Genomic DNA, 25183 nt, shown 5'->3' on the forward strand with positions numbered 1-25183 from the left:
CGCTGGACGGCAAGAAAATGCTCCAGCTGATTCCTATTCACTAGCAAATTCTCTGCCATAACAGAGACAGCAAAGCTGCTAGATGTTTGGCCAAACATCCTTCCAATTTATTTTATTTTGTAATTGCTTCCACTTTAAGGGTATATTAATTAATAATCCCCCTTATTGTGGTTTGCATATTTTCAAAATGGAAGCAGATATTTTGGTTGTAAACGGCTGACTGGGATATAAACCTTCTAGCTAGTAATGATACGATATTCCTCTCTAGTTCTTGACCAAAGCGTGCTTAACTAGGTATGATATCTATCTAGCTTGGAACTTTTCACTTATCTTGAACAATCGCATCATTAACGTTCTCTTCCTACCCAAGCATATAATTTGGAGTCTTTGACGAACTTACACACAGAAATGTCCAACATCCCTATAATATTAGGCTACATGACAATGAGGTTGGCTAATACTTGTATGCTGTAGCCATCTTTTGGCTTCTTTTTACAAGTATCATGATCCAACCTTGAAAATAAAGCTGTATATGCCGATAAAAGTGACATTGAAATCCAAAACTGTAATGCAAATAAAGCTACATGACTGACTTTTGCTATCAACTGACTATATCTACTTGCCATATCGCCCCTATGAGATGAGATATATGCCTTACTCGGCCGCACCTAAAAATCAAAGTATATCCCTGCAAGACTCAGAAATGATGCAATATGTGTACAGTCTACAGACAGATTCAGGAACGCAAAAAGTCCAATAAACATATTATAGAAAATATTGGATTGTATTCTTTCCTTGATACAGCTCACCACCAGCTGGTATAGACAAGGAAAACCATTTATTACACGCATGCATAATACTTAAAGGAAGTCAAGGAATGTCTCGCAACAACACAAACATAAAACAAAGCAGTCGAAACATGACTGGATTAAGAAAACAAAGTCTTCTGGAAAATTCCCATAGACCAAACTAGGTTTGGTTGCCCGATATCCAGGGTTATTAATGGTTTCTGCATGATAAGCTTCACAGGAAGTGTATCATTCTTGGAGCATCTGCATCTTCTGGATTCGCAGCCTCACTGGGATTACCGCCATAGTCGCCGGTAGAGGGAAAAAGAGGCGGCGGCTGCTCCATGTTAAGCTCCACATGATGATCAGCAGAAGTAGTGCAGCCTCTGCCCTGACTGAACACCGATGGCTCTGGTCCAGCTAGGTTCAGCTCATGGCGAGGAACCCAATATGGTCCTCCTCTACTGGCTAACACAACCTCCATCAATGGAGATGGCGGATTGCCCCCGTGCCAAATGGGGTACGTCGCCAGACTTGGATGAAAATGAGGTCTGCCAACAGAAGGATCAGACCTTACAAATATATAATCAATTTTCTTCATAATTATATGCTTAATTATATCAAAATACTAGTTGTGATTACAGACATGCATATATTGATGTACGAATATTTAGTAGCAGTATCGGTTAACACTCAACAGTAGGTATTAAATACGTGGAATTCACTTAAAAAAACATGGATTTGAATGACGGATCATCCGATAACAAGAAAAAGGTTTTTACTCATTTGGATATCGATCTCGGACATGCATTTAGTTAATCATGTAACAAGCTGGCAGAATATTTAACTTGCTACTAAAAAAAAAAAGAGTAGAACTTACCCAATGGGGACAAGAGCAGCAGGGGGCCTATAGTTGACGACATTGTTGGCAAGGCCAATTGCAGCATCATTAACATTGCTTGCATGGAGAGGGGTGGAGGGTGGTGCCAGCCGTGCTAGTGTCAAGGGGAAATAGTTATGCTGGTGGACACCGACGTCGGGGAAACCAACGTTGCTGCTATTGCCTGCATATTCATGACATGGTCGAACAAACATCTTGTTTTTCTTTTCTTTTTTTTTAAGGATTAATAAAATGAAAATAAACCTTTTGTTTTTGCCGAAAGAAGAACTTACCTCCAACTTGGAGTGCCCCTGTTGGCCTGCCAAACGTAGAAGAATGATATCAATAGTATATGCTAAGCGAATTTCATGTCTCTATCTATCATGGGAATAAAATTCCGGGTTAATTATATGTCAATTTATTTGCTTGGCCCTCCTTGAAATTATATGTCAATTTAGTGGAGACGCTTAAGTTCAATTTGGCATTGAAATAGTTCAGATGCATACAGGCCTAAAATTTGAAAAATATTTTGAAGAATAAAAAATGTTAACTTAGAAGTAATAAGCTTGAAAAGCACTCACCCCCCCCCCCCCCCCCAAACAAAACTCTTCACAAACTATATCTAACTTCAACAAGTAACATCTCTGAGAAAAATGAAGAAGGTATGTAAACGAAGATTTCAACGTCAAATGCTTAATTTTTGATAGAAAGGGAAAGGATCAAAATCTTAAAGGCAGGAAGCTCTCAAGTAAAGTGTTCACCTGTAAACTCGTAAAGGCCATGCATCATCACCGTCGTCGGGCCCTGGGCAGTGAGGATGCCCATGTAGACACTGAAAAAAGTTTTGGTTCTGGTAATTGTGATCCTGCTCCTGCTCCTGCTCCTGCTCCTGGTCCTGGTCATGGAGAATTCAAGTACTACAGTTAGTAATCGCTGAAGTATAATGCACAAGATGTATGATTATTATCGTCTAGTGATTGGCATTTTTTTTTTAACTATCTAAGCAGGAAATCTGAATAGCAGAGTTGCTCACATTCTTTCTTTGTACTAAGGGGTACAGAACCTCTACATGTCTACTAAAGCAGCATGGCCATGCAACTGAATTACTAGTAAATTTGTCTGGCTTTAATTATCTGTATAAATTTTCTCTGAATTAACATAGCAAGAATTATTATAGTTCTATTGTTAGCATATATAAACGGATGTTACAGTAAAATTGCTCTTAAATTATGGCTAGATCTTCTGTGTTAATTGCCGATAACGGCACTGCCAGTCATCTTCACTGGAATTTGCAATGTATAGCAGCTACCATTATCATTAAACCATTCTAGTTTGCAGGACAAAGCACAAGCAATAGTCCATAGGGCTAAACCTATCTAGTTTTTGCTTTATATCTGTATTGGGTTTCAAAAAATTTTCCCTTGCATTCTCCTGGCCTTCGTCTGTACTGCCTATTCTTACAAGTCACAAGCCTAATCTAGCGGACAGCAAATTATTTGACGTTAATTGTACTCTTCACCTTAGCACAACATGAACTGAAAAAAAGATTTAAAGACATATAAATGGTATTACCGCATCTGCATTGCTGGTCTCCTCATCACTCTCTTCGGCAATGACATCAAGCATAGGATCTTCATCAATGGTATCAAGCCCAGGAGCTTCCATGCTGTACAACCAATCGCTGGTCTCCATCGACCTGCAGTTGGGGCATTGCATTGCACCCCTGGCGTTAAACTCGCATCCAATGCATGCTGCAAGAGACAAACAAAAAATTGTTAAAACAACAAGTTTAAATCACTTGCAGGTAGAAAAAAGAAGTAGAATTAACAAAAATAAAAATAAAAGGAGGAAGAGATTATGGTAAAAGTTATGATGCCACTAACATGAGATCAGGAAAAACTAGACATGTACAGGACATTTTTTGTTTGCTCACTCTCTTCTAAGAGGTATTCATGGATTCTCAAACTTAAACGGCTTATATATCACCAGTTTAAGCCGAAACATTCTTATGACTTTGTAAAGAGCAAAAGTTGATGAATAAAATATTTTTTTAGAGATCAAGCAAAATAAATATTTACAACAGTGTGGACTCGCCAATTTGCCGATTGAATCAATTGTACTTATTATTCCTTTACTTATTTTGGTAGCTGACACCTGCTAGTTCTAGTAGAAAAGTCACAATTGTTTGTGGACATGAAATTCTGGATGGGGAAAAAGATATATAATACGGTCTGATCTTCAACAAATCATAAAAGGACTCTATTTATTCCCCAACAGAAGAATCATCAAAACCCTCTTTTAAATATGACGCAGAAAAGAAAAGAATGCAGTACAGGTTTCGAACTCCTATGTATGATAACATAACAAAACATACCTTTGAGCTTAATTCTAAGTGAAAGTACCTATCCAAGAATTATTCTATAGACTAAACTAGATTTTGTAATGTCAGTAAATAACTGTAAAAGCTACCTACATGAGGAATTACTGATTTAGATGTATGTACGACGGCGCAAAATTGTCTTCCCTTCTTCTTGCTTTCATGTAAATTCAGATTTATATATGTAAACCAACTTTTTCGATCCACTTGTAAGGTAAATTATACCATTTACCATTGAATTTTTATTTTTTTTTTGGTTTTAACTATACACTGGCCGGTATGCTTAATCTTGCCCACAAGTTCTTCGAAAAATTGGAAATAACCAATTGAAGTATTTTTTTTCCACAACAAAAATTAATTCATTAGATGAAAAAATGGCACGAATGTTATCCGAGGAATGTGGATAAGCATATGAAATTCTCTTTCCGGGGAAAAGATAATATAGTCAATCAGGCAATAAGTATTCATAATATATGCCCCGGTATAGAAAAATCGTCAAAACCCTTTTTATCTTTAAGATGTTATAAAGTAAAAATATAAAGAAAACACTTTCTAACTCCTATATATATTCGTGATAACATAAACCGATATACCCTTGGGATTGAATATAAGAGAGTATCTACCCCCAAGTTCTTTTATTTTATAGACTTCATTAGTTTTTGTCATAAGTAATTAAAGAACTGTAAAAATTGCACCCACAAATCAGAGAAGAAAATGGAATAAAAGATTTATAACCAAGTATAATGGTGCAAAATCGTCTCCCCTTATCTTGCTTTCATGTAAATTCAGATTCATTTAGGTAGACAGAATTTCTGTGTGTACTTGAGAGGTGATCTATGCCATTTGACGTTGTATTTTTTTTTCCCCCGGCTAGAACAAGGATAACCCATTAAACAAAAAAAAATTTAAAAAAAGGTCATAAACTCAAATCAGACAGAAAAACACCAAAGAGAAAGGAAGCATCCGAGATCAAAGAATCCTTCTAAGAGAGACAGGTACGAACACTGAATATAAATCAAAGGACAAACAAAAAGAAAAGATAGAGAGAAAGAGCGAGATAGCTATACGTAACTTCTAGGGTGAAAAAACTAATAAGACCAAGACTTTGGACAATTCAATCTCAGGCAATATATCACGTATGGAGATAATCAATAATCAAGCAAATGAAAAGAGCAACATTAGGAAATCCACTTAAAACCTACACAAATGAAATGTGTGGCCACATTTCAGCTTAGCAATGGCTCGGGAGTTATTGTCGACCACGTCCTCCAAGCAAATTGAACACTCTCCGATGAATGGAGTTTCCTGTGCAGCAGAAGAAACCTGACTTCTGGAACCCATAACTCTTAATCTCACAGGCACTTGTTGCTCTCACTCTACACAGTATATCTTAACAGATATTAGACCCAATAATATTTGCTTGTATATATAGAAGAGATTAGCAGGTTCATGAACTATTTTATTCGTTGTCAAGTATATCCACCTGGGCTTCGGTGTAGAATGGCTCCTTGTCATAAATGATTCTGTTAATATGGAAAGTAAATAATAATGGTTACCATATTTCCAAAAAGCAAAATCAAATTACAATGTACTTTTGAACTAGAGTAACATTGGCCCTCTAAACTTTTACATGTAACAGTTTGACCACCAAAACATCAACTCTAACATTTGAGACAAAAACTCCCCACCTATTCTGCCTCTCTCCCTAACGCTATGTATGTTGAGCTTACAAAGGAACATATAGTATAGAAGGGCGCCCTTTTTTCATTAGTAAAAACTCAAGGGGCGAATGTAACATTACCCAAAAGATACAAGAGAAATATGAATTTTCTTAAAGAACTGATGCACCCCTCTACTCGTTTTACTTATTGATGATGTACTTTGTTCGGCATTATTCAAGTATATCCAAGCTGTCACTGAAATCTTAATTACTTGTCTTTTTGGGTGCAACCTTGCTCTAGATTTGATTTTGCTGACACAGAAAATAAATCACTATTAAACTTGTGGACCAAAACAATTTATGAAAACATATCTGAGCATTTATGCATGTCAAACAACTTTTAAGAAGCATAACAACATAATGGCGTGCTGCAACAAATGAATTATGAGTATATCAAAGCATACAATTTTCTTTTATAAAACGTCAACTTTAGTTATTTTACTACAGTACTGCTAAAGCATTTAGTCAAGGGTATATGTATGCACATGTAACTGTGAAACCAAAATTTTTCATAAAGGTTAGGATTTAATTTGCTCGTGACTAAGGATATTTCTGGAGACTTTGCACTCATAATGATGAGTTATAAAGTAACATCAAATTATTATATCTTTAATTAATAGTCTAAACCCTATTTTCTATATAACATGTACAGCGAGAAATATAATCTTGTAACCATTTAATTAAGGATTAAACGCAATAACTTATAAGTCATCAACGACAACTAACCCTAACAAGGTTACACCCGCTCAAAAATAAGTGATATTTGGTTTTTTTTTGCGATTCTAATCTATACTTTGTAAAAGTGATGATTAAGCAAAAACTTTAATGATAATCGATCTTGCATCCTAATAATTGTATGTATTGCATGGGGAATACCTAGGAGAGAATTAATAAAACCTAAAACGAGTATTGTTTTCACTAACTAAACACTTATTATCCACTTTTATTTTCTAAAAATGTATACAATATAATAAATTTCTAATTAGTAACTGCAGTGAAAGAAACAATTGAAACCCTATCTATGTAATGGAAGATATGACAAACATATGAGCATTTTTTTTTAGATTTTGTAAAGTCAATGGTAAGGTATTGATCTTATTTGGTTTTATTTATGTTTTATGGAACTTAAAAGAAGTTTGCTTTTTATGGCCTATAGATATTAATATAACTGAAAATGCAACATAACTCAGCTAATAGATTTTCTTCATCATTTTATTTGAATTCTTCGTCATTCTTTCTATTATAAAAATATGTACATATTTTTTCGAATTCTTAAAAGAATTTTCTAAACCATGGACTGCAATATCAGCTCCAATGCAACACTATATCGCAAATTCACCTGTATCTAAAGCTTATTAATTTGCTAGTTTTCTAGCTGTTAAATACTATCAGAAGGTTATAATATGTCAAACTCCATCCAATTAAAAGCTTTGTAGTCCATGAATCATCAGTTTTCAATGCATCCTAATCCATAGTTTGGTCTTCATACTTTAATAGTTATTCTAACTTGTTGAATAAAATATATAACGAATAAGTTTGCTCAAATCTGCAAGTGACTATTTAGGGATCAGTTAGATGATCTAAAATTTTTTTTGAAACAAAAATGTTTTACAAATATGATTATTTCAATTGAATATTCGAAATACCAAAAAAAAAAAATTTGAATAAACACTCTTGACCCAAAATTCATGAGGCATAAACTTTAATTACATCCACTAGAACAAAGAGGATCCATATTTGAAAACAATTTCTTTTAGTAATAAATAGCTTCAAAGGAAACTATATGCCTTGACTAGAGTATTAATAACTCACTTCAAATTACAATGACAAGGGAATTAGACCTTTCACACAACTCAATGAATCACTTGGTCCGAGCAGAGCAGTAGATGCCATGCCATGCCATGCAGATGTCTAGATTTCTTTGTGCACTAATTGTGCTTTAATCCTTTCAATTAGTATTTTTTTGCCATTTATCTATATATTATTTTACTTAGGAATAGTAGCCAGAAATTAAAAATTTCCAAGAGAACAATTTCATCGGTGATAGATTTTACGGACTGCAAAAGTTAGGCTGAACTTTTCCGCTCAAAAGAGCAGACCTCAATTTTGATAGGCCCAAGTTTCTTACCCAGGACAATTCCATTTCTATAGAGTATAAAGCCCAACCCAAAATAAAAAAGTCCGTCTTGTCATTGAGCCCGCGAATTAATCCAAATCTGGAACTCCTGAGTCCTGAGCCTTAGTATTCATCTGAGACTGAGAAGGACGAAATTGTCAATAAACGAAAGATTATCCTATTTTTGTAAATTGATGTTCTACTTCTTCCCCAGAACCCTCGCCCTATATATTGTGGCTGCCCAAGCTTCAGAGGTCCCTCTCTCGCTCAACCTCTCTCCCTTGTAGCAGTAACCTTTTGTCTGGAGCGATCCGAGAGCTAGGCTTGTCCTCATCATCATCATGTTGGTCTATCAGGATTTAGTCACCGGTACACACACTTTTGACTTTTGTTTTTCTGGTTTTACGAATGAATTTGTAGTTCTATAGATGTGTGATCTGATTGAGTTGCTTTTGCTTTCTGGGCTTGGTTTTTAGTTATGTATAACGGGTTTTCGATAGGGTTTTTGCAAGGTTAATTTCTAGATCTGTGTTAGATTGAATCTGTAGTTTGCTCTGTGGTGGCCTTTAGTTTTTGAGGGGTTTGATGGTTAATTGGATTCTGAATTGTTGTTACCAATGGTTTAATTTTTCTTTGTTTTTGCTCTTACTGATTGTTTGTGATTTGATTCCTATTAAAAATCAAGTCTTTTTTAAATTTCCGTGTTAAAGATTAAGTCTTTTTCGCATGCGCTCGGGAATTGGATGATTACATTTTCAGAACTTATGTTTTGGTGCAAAAGGTCAGCGGAATTGTTTGGTTGTCGCAGTTTTTAGGTGGATATACACGTGTTGTTACTATTGAGAGTGGATATCTACTCGGTTTTTGACATCCTCCCCCCCCCCCCCCCAAAACACCAGTTGCTCTTTCTGCCTATGAACATTTTGGAATGGGTTGGAGAAGGCTGATTCTGATTTGTAACTTGGATCGGAAGTCTGTGTGAAATTTCTTTTGTTATTGCATTGATAGAGTGGGACTAAACTTTCTCTTGGATATAAAAAGAGATTTAAAAGAAGGATTGTGCTCATTTAATTAATCCGATTTTGTACTATTAGCTACTGCTGATTAATGTCCCCTGCTACTTTCTCTTACACCGGCTTTTAAGAGTATGTTTTGATTTGTTTTGGTGAATCTCGTGTTTAACTCTCTTCTTGATTCACTTCTATGATTGTGTAGGTGATGAGCTTCTCTCGGACTCGTTTCCATACAAGGAAATTGAGAACGGGATCCTCTGGGAAGTTGAGGGAAAGGTGAAAATTGTTCTCTTTTCTGTTTAACTTGCTTAATTTTGGAAAAGATCTGAATTTCTATTATGATGATCATTACTTGTGCAAGCATTATGACTTGTCTATTGTTGGTATGTTGGCAACCAATGAGTTTCTTATTCCAGCATCTTTTTACCTTACATAAGAGTATAAATGATTAAGAGTTTTGTAAAGTCTGATTTGCTGCAAATTTGTAAATTCCAGTGGGTTGTCCAAGGAGCTGTTGAAGTAGACATTGGTGCAAACCCTTCTGCCGAAGGTTGTGGAGAGGATGAGGGTGTTGATGACCAGGCTGTGAAGGTGGTGGACATTGTTGACACATTTAGGCTCCAGGTTTTTGTCTGATTTTACTATTTGGATGAGGTTGACTATTGCGTTTAGGGAATATGAAGCTAATTTATTACCTTGCAGGAGCAACCTCCTTTTGACAAGAAGCAATTTGTTGCATACATAAAGAAGTATATCAAGTTGTTGACGCCAAAGATAGATGCAGAGAAGCAAGAGCATTTTAAGAAGAATATTGAGGGCGCAACCAAGTACTTGCTCTCAAAGCTCGGTGACCTCCAATTGTGAGTGCAACCTCCTTTAATGCCTCCTCGTTCACTTTTCTTTCTTTTTTTTTATTTTTCTGCTTGTAATTCTTTGGAAGTATTTGATTGTTTGAGCACACTGCAAATTAGAGTTTTTATACTAAATGGTCAAGGTTCACTCATGTTGACAGTTTTGTGGGGGAGAGCATGGCCGATGACAGTACCTTGGTGTTTGCTTACTACAAAGATGGTGCCACCGATCCGACTTTCTTGTATTTTAGCGTTGGCCTGAAGGAGGTCAAGTGCTAGATAAAAATAATGTTGTCTTTGGGCTTTGAGAGAGACTGGTGCTTGCTGTAGTTTTAGTAGCTGTTATTGCATTTTTGATCTGTGTACTTTGCAACTTATCGAGTTTCCTTGACCATTAATGATTGTTTTTTCTGGATCAGAGGTATCTTATAATTTACAAAATTCTCTAATTATTCTTGGTAATGTTACCCTCACCCATTAGCGTGTCTTTGTAAGGCTTTTTCTGCCTCCCTTTTAGCTAATTGGCGTGTTTAGAAATTAATATTACTCAGGGATTGAGTTGATTGCTCAGGATTTATGGTAAGCTCAGAAAAATCTCAAAGATTATATATATCTTGAGCATCGGTCGAGTGTATCTGCATACTTGTAGATATACATCTATTTTTATTTGGCAAATATGTCGGCTACACATTGTAAAGATCAAACGCCTGATAACCGGTATAATGCAGCACTGTGACTATTAGTCCCAAAATCTGAGATCCAGTCTAAGGGATGCATTGAATACAAGTCACAAGACCATCGGGTTAATCCTAGGATGGGCAGGTAGTTTTACGATGGTACAATCAACCGGTTGGGTAAAAGAAAAAGCAAGGTACTTGTATGAGGGCTTGAGCTCGCTACTATGTCGAAGAAGAACAGCAAATGAGATCGCTGCATCCTATGTTGAGTGATGTTGCGCTGATGGTCATCTGGGCAGGCAGCCAAAAGCGTGACCTGGAAAACTCGAAACCGCTTTGTCATATGATTGATCAAGTCTCGAGAGGGAGGGTCGCTAGTGGTGTATGTTAGGCTTCTTCCTTTGTGGTGTACTTTAGGCTTCTTCCGTGGGCGGTGAGTTTAACCTCGTAGGAAAGATGGAAGGCTATCCATTACAATTAGCGTATCTCTGTAAAGCTCTTTCTGCCTCATTTTAGTTAATTTTCATGTTTAGGGATTAGGCAGGATTAAGCTTTATTCAAATTCCCAGAAATTATGGTAAGTGTAAAAAGGAAGAAAAAAAACTCTAGCTTGGAACAGTGATCGAGTGTGTAGCATGGGACTATATAATGTATCTGCACACTTGTAAGATCAAACACCTGATCACTGGCTACCAAAAGGGTTAAAACATCCTGAGACTATTAGTCATAAAATCTTAATCCCAGTCTGAAGGATGAATCAAAGCAAAGTCAAAGACCAATGGGTTAATCCCATGGTAGGTTTTTAGTTTTACAATATTATAATTAACCCTGTCAGCTATTAAAAGAAGAAAACAAATGCTTCTTCCAACAAAAAATAAAAATAAAAATAAAAAAAGAAGGAAATACTCTTATACTGGCATGAGCTCACTACTGATGACTGGATTGACCAATTGCTTAAACACTAAACTTGCAGCATTGAAGAAGATCAGCAAATAGAAGATTATTGTATCCTTGTATTCTGTGATGGTCATTTAGGAGTCAGTCAAAAACTTGATCTGGAAAACTGAAACCTCTTTGCCATCTGATTGATCGAAAAGGAGGGCCTGGGCTTTAGTGGTGTACTTTAGGCTGCTTCACGATCATCACAGAGCAGTGAGCATGGTGGGAGCAGTGATCGCTGACGCTGCCCAGAACAACCCTGCAGAATTAACAAGGTTGAGTTCAGGGATTCATTGGTACCATCTTTTAAAGACTTGAAAATAGGTTCACCTTTTCAAAGCCCCATATCCATGGCTACCGAGAACCAAGAGAGATGCATGATGTTTGTCAACGGCATCACACATGACCATCCTGGCATCCCCTTCGATCACTTCAAATTCTGCATCTTCCACCTGCATAGAAAATTATGATTGGCTTGTCGTAATCATGCATCAGGCTCTTATCAAACTACAGAAACTATGCACTATACAAAAATGATGCTCAAAATTTTCAGCTTCCTCACTTCTTTTTCCTTGCAGAGTTCCTTAGCTTGCTCGATAATCCTATCAGCTGTCCTCTTCAGGTCGGCTTCCACAAGTGGCAGCACGTCCGTGGATCCTACAAGCAAACAAAATCTTGTTAATGCAAACAAGAGCATGCCTTAATGCCTTAAAGTTTATTCGATTGTATGCATGAAAGTGAAAATCTGTCAGATGAAAGGGTCACACAATTAATAAGCTTCCTTTTATCTCTGAAAATTTATGAAAAGGAAAGAGGTAATATTCATTTACCAGGTCCTGCAAGTCCAATAACAGAAGTAGGAGGATATTTGGCATGGACAATAACGAGCTTGAACAGGGCATTCGATGTAGGAGTGAAGAAATGGTCCAGGGTCCACTTAAGAGCATAAAAGCTATGCTCACTATCATCAATTGCAAGAAGCATCACTTGTTTCCCACCTGCCATTGTTGTTTATTTGTTGATTAATTTGATGACTTCAGTTAGTCTTCTTGAACTCTGCCTTTTTCCCAAAGATAAATAAAAGTTTTCTTCGTTGAATTGAAAAAATGCCGAGTATGATCGCATCCCATTTGATCATCTTATATAGCTGGTATTCTGGAATCCGCAGGCTGTTAGATTTGGAACGACGATGTCCTTTCCCAATCCGTTGAATTCGGATTGAAAGTTGGAATTTCGTGATGTGTGACGGAGTTCTTAAGGAAACCAATTTTTTCTCCTGAAGACTTGGTCTCTGTCCAATGCACGGCAGATAAACCAGGCAAAGTTTGTTGTACGGTTGTACTTCAACTTCCTGGTCAACTAGCTCTTTGGGTTTGTTTTTCCGTTTTAACCATCTTTTTTTTAAGCATCAATGAAAAGAAAGATGTTGCATTCAGTTCCTACAAATTCTGATGTTTCAATTTATTGAACTCTTTTTTTTTTTTCTTGAGTGAAATGTTCCCTGTTTCGTTTCTGGATTTTCTCTTTTTTACCTCTGTCTTCACATAACAACATCTTTAATAAAATGTAATATACTGCTTACTATATTTGCTGCAAGGCCTTGGAGAATTGTTTGCTATATTAAAATTAAGTTGCATTTGTTACAAATCGTCAAATTGAATGGATTTTTTCAAATTGTTATATTCTTTGACATTTTATTATTTTGTTAATGTAATGAAAAAGATTATTTAATACTAATTTTATTTTGTTATCAATTCTATTTTAATTCATTTATACCTTAATAAGGTTTTTTATTACAATTAATTTTTTTCCTTTCTTAATCAAACGAATGCATTAACGTCTAAATGACAAAGATATGTGTATCTCTATTATATTTCATTAAAATGCTTTTTGTTGTTGTTTTCATGGTAACCGTTAGATTTGCATTTTTTTATTTTCTATACTATTAGATTATTAAATTATTTAATAAAGCTTATTTATTATAAGTTCTAATTTGGAGAGAACAACTTTTTTTAAACTTATTGCATTATTAAATTATTTAATAAGCCAGTTTATAGATCGATTGGTTCTCCTATTTTTCCTTTGTTTTGCTTGTAATAAGTCATAAGTCAAATAACGCAATCATTCTTCAACTACTCAACTTTTTCTCAATTATCTAACCAGATTAGATACTTACATTTTTCTTCAAAATTAGATTGTCCTTTATAAAAAAGTCAACCTTTTGATGAATTATCAATTGTACTTCATCAATTTATAACCATTAGATTGAAAGACAAAGTACTAGCTTAGTTCAGTTTTCATAGACTACTTTTTTAGATGAAATTATTATCAACAAACTAATCTTGAATAGTATAGTACACACCCTTACGTACACTATCAACCTTTATTGTGCTTCATTTCCTTCTCGTTCTCACATAGGAGAGAAAGCTCCCTTCACTTTTTTGTTTTCTCATGTTTAGTAATACAATTTTTCTTACTTTTACTTCAACAAATCTATGCATTTATATCTTGCTATAGTAACATATACTTTCTTTTGCATGTTTTGTATTTTCCTTTTATAGCATTACTTTCAGTACTCAAGATTTTTACTTTGCCTTTCACTTTACTCTAGATTTGTCACTTCATTTATTTTATTTAGCACCCGTTAAACCTATATAAATCGATTGGAATTGTCATCAAACACAATATACACTTTTCCTATCAATTTTATTTTATTTTATTTATGCGTTAATACTTGCTTTTTATTACAACAAATTTTTTCCTTTTATTAACCAGCAATGCATTAAGATGCTCTTTATAATATATTTACACATGACACTTAACTCATAAACAATCTTTCAAATTTTGTTACCCTTAAACACTTTAGAGTGGGTACACACAGCCAGGCCTTACTAGTATATCTTACATATATAAAGCGTCGATAGCCTTTGTGAACAGTGCAGGATGAGCCGGTTATCGCGTGATTCTTGTGGCTTTGAGGGGTGTTTTGGTCCTATTTTTGAGGGGCGTTTTGGTCCTTTGTCATTCGGTGTTTAGTGGCTGCGCTGGAATTTCCTTTGTCTGCGTGGCTCTCATTCCTTTCTTCTCATCCGCGTGGCTCTCATGCTTTTCTTCTCATTCTTGGCCTGTTCTTGGTTTTGGGAGCACCGCTTCAATTCCTCATTCTTCTTCTTAGCTTTCTCTGGCCAGTGGCGGTCAGCAACTTTCTGCTCACAATTTTGGCAGTCACCGATTCCTAGCGGTCAGTGGGCGGTGGGGGACGATTTTGCTAGCCAGAAATTTCTGCTCACAATATTGGCACTCACCAATTCTTAGCGGTCAGTGGGCGGTGGGCGGTCATTATTCTTAGCTTTCATTCTCCGCTTTCATTCTTCTTAGCAATTTTTTCTTAGCTTTCATTCTTCTTCCCTTCTACTGCATAGCTGCGTGAACACGAAAAGCACGAAACTATCGATCTAGGAGTCCGCGTCTTCTTAGCTTTCATTCTTCTTCCCTTCCACTGCATAGCTGCATGAACACGAAAAGCGTGAGCGAACTGTCGATTTAGGAGTCCGCTGTCAATCTTGTTTTCAAAGAAGGGGAATTTAGTAAACCCACCGAAGGTTGTCGTTCAATCCTTCCCCCTCTTCAAACTCGGCTGCGGGCGCAGTAGCACCAACTATGTGTATTACCAGCTTTTATTTCGTGCGATGGGTTGGACTTGGTTTTTGGAGCTTAATCCCCTCCCATTCCTCTTCCTCTGCTTTGCTTACATAAAATTGTGTCTTTTTTTGCCCTTTTACAATCAAATTGTTTATGTTTTTTTTTGTGGAATTTATTTTAGTTGGTTTCCGTTAATCAATTTGTACCATTTTTTTTTGTAAACAGTATATTCTCGAAAAGTTGAAACTTGTTGAAGAAAGGCAAATGGAAGGAAGGGACTCACTTTGTTATCTCTAAGCAGGTTTGTATCAATCTGTTTGCATTACAATTGTCAAAGGAATTTAGCTTCTTAGATTCCAGTTAGGAAGAAAGACTTTGGATAGTGGACGTCGATTTTAGTGCTGAACCACTATAAATCTTCTTTTTAATTTTACTGCATTTTGTTTACAATTTGTTTCTATTAACTTATCTTCTTTTAGCTTTATAATTGTTTGGTTGAGTTGGGACAGGTTAATCTGTCCGAAGAATTACTATCATTTCCCATATCAATCTATTTCCCATTAGGTTGGCCTATGCGGGAGAACAATACACACACAAACAATTTATTTCTTTTTTTTTTTTTTTGGTGTCACTCAAACCCCTGAGGGACAAAACTATCCTGTAATATGCTAACAATTTATATATCCTTTTGGGCAAAAATATTCCATACCAATGAACCACTGAAAAACTTCCAATAAAGCAACAACCATCAACAACTTCCTATATCTATATATATATTGAAGTTGATATTTGACAAAAAAAAAAAAAAAACAACAACTTCCTAAAAAAAAAAAGAAGAAGAAAAACACAATTTTTTCATTCATATTTTTAAAAAAGAAAAAAATCTCCAACAATTACTAAAAAAATTTAATAATTTTTCCTTTTAAATTTACACATGCATACGGTCTGTCATTGCCACTGGTAGATGATAGAATTGGTTGCCATTGTCATTGCCACTGTCATGTTTATCTGTGTAATTAGAAAAAGACACACACTCAACCACATGACTACTATATCTAACAAAGAAAAAAAAAACACACAAACATAACAGAAAAATAACGAGTCTCAGCTGCCTGATGCATGGCATCAGGGCTAAAAATCTAGTATATATATATATGTACTAGAGAGGGATAGCCCGCGCGACGCGCGGGAATTTGGTGCTTGTGATTCAAGATAATTAATAATTATTGTTTAATATTTTGTAGTATAAGAACTGAAGTATGATGATTGTATCATGTGATTTTAATAGAAAAATCATAAGTTACATAGTGAGTCAATAAAAATAATGTGCAATGAGACATCTTTATCGTTATACTATATAACAATCCGTTGCGATCAAAGGTTATGTTTGAATTTCAACTGCAAAGATAAGGATAGTTTGAAAATGTAAAAATGTTTGAAGTGCAATTGAAAAGTATCCAAAGGTCTCTTCTAAAACTTATCCAAGATGATAAAATATTTTAAAGTATCAATTGGACCCTTCATCTCTCGAATATATATATGTTCGTGAAAGATCCCTCAAGCAATGCTTATGATTTCTCCCTTGACTTAAGCTCAACCTAAATTATCAAGTCAAGTTTATCCATCAATCACTTTGCATCCAATCTAATCTAAAATAATTTTATTTTTGACTAACTATTTATATAATTTGGTGGGCATAATACGACTTAATCACATGTTTTTTTACAAAGATAATAATGCCCAAAAATGATAGATAGATAAGAAACTTAAGTGGTCTTTTTCAAAATTTTGTAGAAACTATTCAAATTTGGTGTTTTTTGCTAGGGGCATTTCTTTATAATATCATAAATAAGTTCAAATCTGCATAATTGTTAAAGATTTGAATTGAAACTATCTTGATTATAAACAATTGGTGCAAATAATATTTTCTAAATTTGAAATTGTAGAAAATGGTAACTAAAATCAGAAGAAATTCCTCATATGAATTCGAATTGCAAACTATAGGTAGAAACTGCTTAATGATTTTTCAATGTTTACTTATATAAGTATCCAATATAACATTTCTACTTAATTGACTCGTTTGAACTATGGATAATAGTTGCTTCAATCAAATCAAGAAACATTATTTATCATTGTACAACATACAATTATGAGTAAATGAATTAATACAATGCAATCAAAATGGTGCTGTAGCTAAAGCATTTAAACTCATCAAGATTCACTACAAATTCTTTTAGATAGCATAAAAAACAAATTTTTTGTATTTGAAACTATATAAACAGTATAATACAAGAACGAGATCATAACATGGAAAGCAAATAGAGTGCAAATGACATCTTAGTACTATGTAGCATGATTAATTTTCTTTTTTAGTTTCAATGAAGTACAAAATTCTAAGTTAATAAATTTTACAATCATAAAATTTCCAATTAAAATAAACACAAGCTGGATTCCAAATCATATTACATGAAAAAATAACTACTTGAACCATAACTGCTGGAATGTAGTCAACAGATCCCTGGAGTCAAGAACAATATGAGAAAGTTCATGAGAAATAAGGTTATTTGACTTAAATAAGGAGATAATACCTTGGCCGAGGAGGAGAAGATGATAAAATTGCTTTTCTGATTATTTTAAAAAATGACAACATTATCTCAAATTGTACTTTGATCAGAGACAGAATCTCTAAGATCTACTAAGGAAAACAATACAATTAGTCAGTTTTTGGAATTAGAAGTATCAAAAGGCAAACTATATGGAGTTGTTGAATAAACCAATCATCAGAAAAAAAAAAACTACAATCGAAGAAGACAAATCTAAAGAACTCACCTCAATTTAAAGGAAAAGCTATGCATTCCACCAAATATTTAATAGCCATAATAAAACCAAAGAGGTGAAACCGAAAAAGAAGAAAGGGTATCGGCTAAACATGGGGACATAAATATGATAATGATTGTTTAGATAATAATTAAGTTAATTAATTGTAATTAAAATCCAATTATGTAAACATCCAATTAATTTCTTAACGGATGAGAAAGGTTTCAGGAAATTGGAAGGCTTGGATGTTAGTATAATAAATGATTAAAAGGACTTTTATGTAATTCTATCAAAACACAAGCTTTATTCAGTTGTACTTGATACTCAACTTGGTACCAAACATTGTAACATACCAAACCTGCCCCTAACCTTAAATGTCTGAAAGGTTATATAAGTAATTATAGTGAAATTAAAGCTATAATGACTTGTACTCAATGTTCCAATTACTCTTTAAACACTCTCACATTCCCAAAATAGCCTCACCCCTGCGGTTGAAATCTAGTCCTAAACTCGTTCTTATATAGTATATAAGGATATCTTCTCACACAAAATTGGAGAGAAGACCAGAGAGGGCTTTTATATTCGTCACGTGTTGGGTTGTGTAATCAAGCCCTCTGCCAATTTCAGCCCACATCGCGTTGCCCAAGACGTGACGAATATAAAAGTACACTCGATAAATTAATGAAATATTTATTAATTTATGGATTAATTAATACCTCCTTAAATTAATACAATTTATATGGTCCCAAGGTTATTAATTCATAGTGATTTTACTTTATTGTTTCGTAAGGTTGATAGGTTGTTCAAATCAAGTAGCATACTAAAATTAGATTAGAATCTTTCACCTCCTTCTTAATTGCGCCTCTTTAGTAATTTTGCAACCCCCCAACCTATTTATGTTCACCCTTATATATCTTACTTGACCTCCAACTTATTTTGTCAAAAGCAAAAATTCACTCTTATTTATTAATTTGCAGAAAATCATCCTAAGTGACCAAAGAATTTAGCTGCCACGGCCACGACCGACGACGGTCTTGAATCTAAAAGGGTAGTTTGCGCAAGTTTTAACAGTTTCAACGACCGTGACTTCAAATTCGGACGGAGTATGCATATTCCATTCATGTATACTCGGACAAATTTTTAATTTCTTGTTACTTTGTCGGACAAAATTTATTTTCTTCAAGCAATCCCTTCTTAGTTTCCGCAATCAAGTTACAAACCATCTGTAAATAGAAATCCTCTCTTTTGCTGGCTTAATTGTAACGTTTTGTGTTGGTTTGGTGGTGTAACGTTTTGTGTTGAATTTGATCCCGCAAGCTTTTGGCTAACGGATGCTCCGGTCCATGAGTCTCCCTCAGGCTTTAATTTTTGTCTGCAAAAGTGGGGTTAATTGGGAAAAATGGCTAATTGAGGGAGGATCGAGATCGATATGATATGCGTCTTGTGTGTATTCGCATGGTATGTTACCTACAATTTAGGTGTGTACAAATGCATATGCATCCGTTGGAAACTCGAAAATAGTGCACATCTGCTATTCCTTTTCTCCTCCCTAAATTAGAAGAAGTTGCATAAACGATAGTATCTATCAATTAACGTTTAACAAGTCCAAATCTGTTAAAACTCATCCAACTGGTGTGATAACACATCTTTTACCTCCCCATTTCAGTTCGGTTGGACTCAGGATCTTCGAGTATCATGCACGGATTATGTCATACAACACCAGTAAGGTTTTTTTGTTTGTCTGGTCAATGGAGGATAGTAATAGTTCCTGGCTTCACGTCGAAGATAGATGATGTACCTGTTAAGCCTGTCTTACATTCTTTTATGATCCAGGTTATTGACAAGAAGGCAGGAAAAAGTTACATTCTTGACATGGACAAAGAGTACTTTACAGTTTTGTCCCTCTGTAGGATGTGTCTCTATTCTAGTTTTGGATTGTTGACATTCAGGATTGGCTTTCCCTGTGTACTTGAAAATTCTTTGCTACTAATTAACACTGCTGTTGCTATTAACCCATTTTGTAGCTTACGAGGAATCCATAATGCAAATCCATTTCTTTGTCATTGTTAGTGTTTACCATAAATCTGATTTCTGATGGTAGTCAAGATAAGACTAATTCGAGTGTCAATGCCCAAATACTATAGACAAAATCTTTGACTTGAAATAATGGAGGATGGCTTTACTCAAACCCCTATTTCGTACCTGCATTGCTTTCTGGAGATTGTATTTATACTTTTGAAAGGTTATCATGCTCAACATTCAAGCATAATTCGAATGTAGGCATTAGTACATGCTACCGTCTCACTGTGATTACCTTTGGATATCGGTTTCTTTCGACTGTTTTTTGGTTATATTTAGTGTATAAACAGTCGGCGGGAAATACTAGTTTGTCTGGTCGTTTCATGGAATATTTCAAAATCTTTGATTGGTTAATGTGACTGCATTTGTATGTTGTTTTTTGTGTTTTACTTTTACTCATTAAACATAGCATTGTATCTTTGTATTTTCAATCAAACATGCGTCAAATTTTGCTGGGAGATGGACTTGAGTTTGTCAGGAAAACCAGATATTGCAAATTTTTTGCAAAGCAAAAAAATATCTGTTGTTTTGCATGAAGCCTTGTAGTTACCATGACCCTGCAAAATATTATATATATTCACTCCCACTGGAGTATTTGTTTGATGATTCTCAGCTGCGTCCAGCAGTACTGAGTGTTAGGGAAGGGACTTTGTTAACATCCGAAATAGGCTCTATTTTTTCGGTGGAGAGAAGCCTTTTGAAACTTTGTTTGGTCCTTGCTGGCCCGTCCTACAAATTTCATACACCTGATCCCAACTTTGAGGTTGATGATCCAAGTACCGGTAGTTGGCGTAAACTTGCGAGCCTGCCTCTGTTGGAAGAATCTAGCAACTATTTTGTTGGTCGTACAACTTTACGCCTCTCTCATGTGGTTATTGACAATAAGTTATGTGTTTCATCAGACCGTGCCTCATTTGCCTATAACATGGTGGAGGACAAATGGGAGGCTTGTAACCGAGCTATTTCTATTTGACGGTTTCAATGGTGAGCAGTGGAAAAACTACATCACTAATCCTAGCGATACAGTGTGTGGTCCTCCATTTGACTTCTATGGGAATGTCATTCATTATGAGGAGGACATATTATTATGCAGTGGAAGAAGTCCCTTTCTAGCGGTGGCATACCAAATGGATAGAAGGAGAGTTGTTAGGAAACAGAAGCTTTTGTCTTGTTGGGCTCATAATATTGTCAGTTTGGTTGATCTTGGAGGAAGTTATTTTTGTTGCCTGCGTGATATACATCCCAGAGACTATAATGATCCAGATTTTGCCTATTTCACGTTCAAGGTTTCAAAAATGGGTGGAGTTGTCAAGGATGATCCGAGATGTGAGTTCTTGGAATGTGAGATTTTGAAGGAATGGGTAGGTAGGATGAACTTGGAGCAAAGTTGCGAACTAGTTTCTCCCTTCATAGACAATATAGTTCTAGGGAGCATGCGATAGTAAAATAGTAGCCTGAAATTAAGTGAGGTGCATGGATTGGAGAATGATTCTCGCAACTGAGCAAAGCCGATTATCAATGCGACAATAGAAATTCTGAAAGTTGCAAGGACCCGTATTAGTCTGTACAAAAACCTGGGGAAACAGCAGAGATTAATTAATTACCATTTGATATCATTAGATGTTTCCATTTCCATTAGATATAATATTCAGATATTTCCAAGAAAATTGGGTGCTAAACTAGAGATGATTTGGAAAACAAGTGAAACAGAACATTTGACAACTTGGAAAACTATTATGAGATGGTTCTATTCTCATGTATTTCATCTGTATCCACCGGTATTCATTGATTAATTATTCAACACCATGATTGCTTTGTCAACTTGGACTATGATATCCTAAATTCAGATTACGCCACATGCAGAGGCTAATAACAAATGCTCACCTTGTGAGATCCAATCATATATACCATCAGCCTTAGGCTGATGGCCACCACCAAGCCTTTAAGGCTTTGGTGGGGTGGGAGGCAAGGTTCTTCAAAAAATTGTGGTTCTTCAAAAAATCCAGACGGGTGCGCCACGCACCCGTCTGGTCCGGTGGTAGTTCTGTCCCCATCGGTCTCTCATAGGCCCAGTTGGGTCTCCCCCTAGATAGAGTAGGAGTAGAAGTAGGGTTAACGATTGAAAAAAAAAATAAAAAAGATCCATCTTATATTATAACCATAGTTGTCAAAATCGCGATCCGGATCGTAGGATCGTACGATCCTACGATCTGGATAACCAAAATCGATCCGGATCGTATTCAGAGTCGCAAATCATATTAATCTCTGTAGGATCGCATAGAATCGTAGCAGGATCGGTAGGATCGTGTAGGATCGGTAGGATCGTACGATCCTACAATTTTTTTGTAAATTTGTGAAATACGAAGCTCCATTTTGCAAGTAAATGAAAATATTTGTGGTATATTTGTAATTTATCAAAGAATTGCAACCTTTAATTGCAATTAGGAGCTTTTGGTAGGATCTTACTATTCTCCGATCCGATCCTACGATCCGATCCTGTAAAACTAAAATCGATCCTACGTAGGATCCCGATTTTACAAACCTTGATTATAACTCAAGTTTTGATCTCATGAATAAGCTAATTAACTGCAAATAAGGCCATTAGTGGTAATATATACCAGCACTGCATCATTACTAATCTTTGGGAAGTTGGTGCATCATAGCTTATAGCGCATAGGGTGGTGGGAGCTAATTACCAGCTAAAGAGTCTCAGTGGATGGATGAAACCAACTTTAATTCAAATTGCACTCTTAATCGCTGAATCTCATCAACCCCACCCCACATACTTTAAGTAAAAGCAAGGCTTTTTTTTTTTGCAAAAGAAGTGTACAGCAAGCCATGATAAGTTAGGTAATTTATATGCACATCTTTGTATACTTAGATTCAAAAGTGCTTACGGCTCCACGTTTGAAATACGCAAGTATGTATCATTCTTCTTCTTTGTTGCCCACCTAATCAAACTCGTCCAAGAAAACTTCTTTTCTTTTTGTCTAATTGAAGTGGCTAGGTTGATTTAAAAAGAATAGAAAATTCTCAGTTAAATTTGATCCATGTAAAACTCATGTACTGAACCTTGTGCAATGTAGATTAGATTAGTTAAGTACAACACATAAACCGTTAACGTTGACACGATAAGTTTACAAGATGCTATAACATTTAGTGAAAAGACTTTGGACATGTATTAAAGATAATGGAAGAATAGAGGATATTGAGGAATCCCTCGTACTTTCATATATTTTTTTCCACTCAGGGGGTGTCCTAACTTTTTTTTGACCAGACTAATCCCCTTAAGGCCAGCAGAGCCCTGCCTAAGGATATCAGCAATTTTACCACAGTAGGCTCGAACACGGGATCTTACCGTAAAAACGGACTTACCAGTCCCGGCTGAGCTACCCGTGGGTGCTCATACTTTCATATTTAGTACAGCTTGATTTGTGTGCTTTGCAAGTTGGAATAGCTATGATCATGATTATCGAGATTTTCAATTCAGAGTTTTCGAAAAGAAAAGGCAAAAATTATTTGAACAGCAATATAGGCATCAGACTAGCTGCAAATTGCACTTGTGCCAAACTTCTCATAATAGTTGCATGTGATGGAAATGTAGCACCTCCTGTCCTGCCAACCAACTCATTGGATTAGGACGGAGGGCTGCCACTATTCGGGTGGTTCACATTAATTAACTTCAATCAACTTGGAATGAAATTGACCATTAATTTGTACTAGTATGTACTGCTCCTTTGCCATGAATACACACACTACTATCACTATGCATAGAGAAGAAAAGAAAAAAGAAAAACAAACGAATAAAAGATAGCAAGAAACTGATTAAGGATCTTCCTAAATATAGAGTATAGTCTATCTGAGAGGCCGGCAGTCAAAAGCATCTTGTAAACTCCTAGCGTCCATTTCCACCTAAAACATTTAAATAAAGGAAACTCCTAGTCCATATCATATTACAACCTCAGAATGAGTACAGAGTTGTTCAGATTTTCTTCCTTGCAATTATATACCAATTGTCTCCCGAAAACAAGAACTTGGACACGATTCTGTTGACTATTACTACAATCAAATTTACTAACTTTTGCCTTGTTTAATCAGCCCTTTTTTTTTCTAATCGTGATTCATTGTAAAGGGTCCACTCCATTCCACCGTAGTACATCTGCAAGGTTCTTGGATAAGGAAGCGAATTAAGATGACGAAGGTTCTTGGGATCAGACATTGCATTGCCAAGAGATCAGTGCTTCGGTTGCTTTTACACTAAAATCCAGAGACCGCCTCACGTGCATACTATTCAAGTAATTAAACATCAAGAATTGTTATAGACAAGAGAGTTCCACCCACCCATGCCACCAACACCCCCCCCCCCCCCCTCTCTTCTCCCATCTCTCCAAAACCAGAAAAAAAAAAAAAAGAAAAGAAAAAGCGAAATGGGTTCTAAGTTCCAACTTCTGAGCCGTGCATAATGTATAGGTTTACATATTGAGCAGGCAGGCAAGCTTAAGAGCATGAGTTGTCTGATAAAACATAAATAGGTTCAAGAAAAAGAAAAAGATCCCATTTAGGTTCTTTAGTTATGAGTCTTGGGTGGAACTCAATGGCAGAATTTCGCATGTATAACTGTTTTTCTTATTTAATTTGCCCAATTTATTTACCAGCTCTTTGAATGGAGTTCACACATCGAGGTTCTTGTTTGTTCTATTTTGTGGGGTGGGACATTGACGCATTGTTGATAAGATGAATTGGCATATTCGATTTATCTAAACAGCAGAAATGAAAAGTAAACCACCTCTTGCTTTCTGATTTTAACATAGTATAGGGTTATTTTGTGGTCTTGGCAAGAAGTTATTTATTGTCTTCTAGCATCTTTGTTTATTTGGACCATCAATATTCATGGCATTCATTAGTGTTTATATATATATAATTTTTTGTCAGAGAAGAACTATAAAGAGAGGGGGGGTCTCAAAATCAAGAAATGATGATATTTTTATGGTGGCATCCGAATCAAATAGATATTTGTGCATTTTTTTCAACTAAAACCTGAAAATGTCAGTCAACCACATGCTAATAAGATTCCAAAGAAAAAAAAAAGAAAGAACAGGAGAATATCAAAATTTGAGTATTTACAGTAAGTACCGGTGGAATCAAGAAAGCGATAAAATGGTGTATAGGAAGTTGATATGTTTGATAGAAGTGGACAAAAAAATGTCATCACTCTGCCTAGTTATTTTGCCTTGAGAATAATGGGACAAGTCAGGTCAATCATCCCTGGCTGCTTGAGTGACGA

At 35.5% G+C, this 25183-nt stretch overlaps 2 protein-coding genes and 1 long non-coding RNA gene across 3 annotated transcripts; 2 read left to right on the forward strand and 1 right to left on the reverse strand.

Annotated features, from left to right (window-relative positions):
• The first annotated feature begins 8133 nt into the window (after window positions 1-8133).
• Window positions 8134-10215, forward strand: LOC113764793 (translationally-controlled tumor protein homolog). Its single transcript, XM_027308792.1, has 5 exons — window positions 8134-8250; window positions 9097-9170; window positions 9390-9518; window positions 9597-9754; window positions 9907-10215. The coding sequence occupies exons 1-5, from the start codon at window positions 8223-8225 to the stop codon at window positions 10022-10024; spliced, it is 507 nt and encodes a 168-aa protein (XP_027164593.1). The 5' UTR covers window positions 8134-8222; the 3' UTR covers window positions 10025-10215.
• Window positions 10216-11532: 1317 nt separating this feature from the next.
• LOC113764935 (universal stress protein PHOS34) lies at window positions 11533-12366 on the reverse strand. The gene is made up of 4 exons (XM_027308980.1): window positions 12192-12366; window positions 11924-12018; window positions 11692-11813; window positions 11533-11620 (listed from the first exon to the last, which is right to left on the reverse strand). Exons 1-4 carry the CDS (start codon window positions 12364-12366, stop codon window positions 11533-11535), a joined length of 480 nt encoding a protein of 159 aa, XP_027164781.1.
• A 2062-nt stretch (window positions 12367-14428) lies between these two features.
• Window positions 14429-15450, forward strand: LOC113766986. The gene is made up of 2 exons (XR_003467835.1): window positions 14429-14678; window positions 15229-15450. It is a non-coding gene; the product is annotated as an uncharacterized LOC113766986 (long non-coding RNA).
• The last annotated feature ends 9733 nt before the right edge of the window (window positions 15451-25183 follow it).

Source organism: Coffea eugenioides, chromosome 3 (genome assembly GCF_003713205.1).
Source record: "Coffea eugenioides isolate CCC68of chromosome 3, Ceug_1.0, whole genome shotgun sequence".
In the NCBI taxonomy this organism is placed as follows: Eukaryota; Viridiplantae; Streptophyta; class Magnoliopsida; order Gentianales; family Rubiaceae; genus Coffea; species Coffea eugenioides.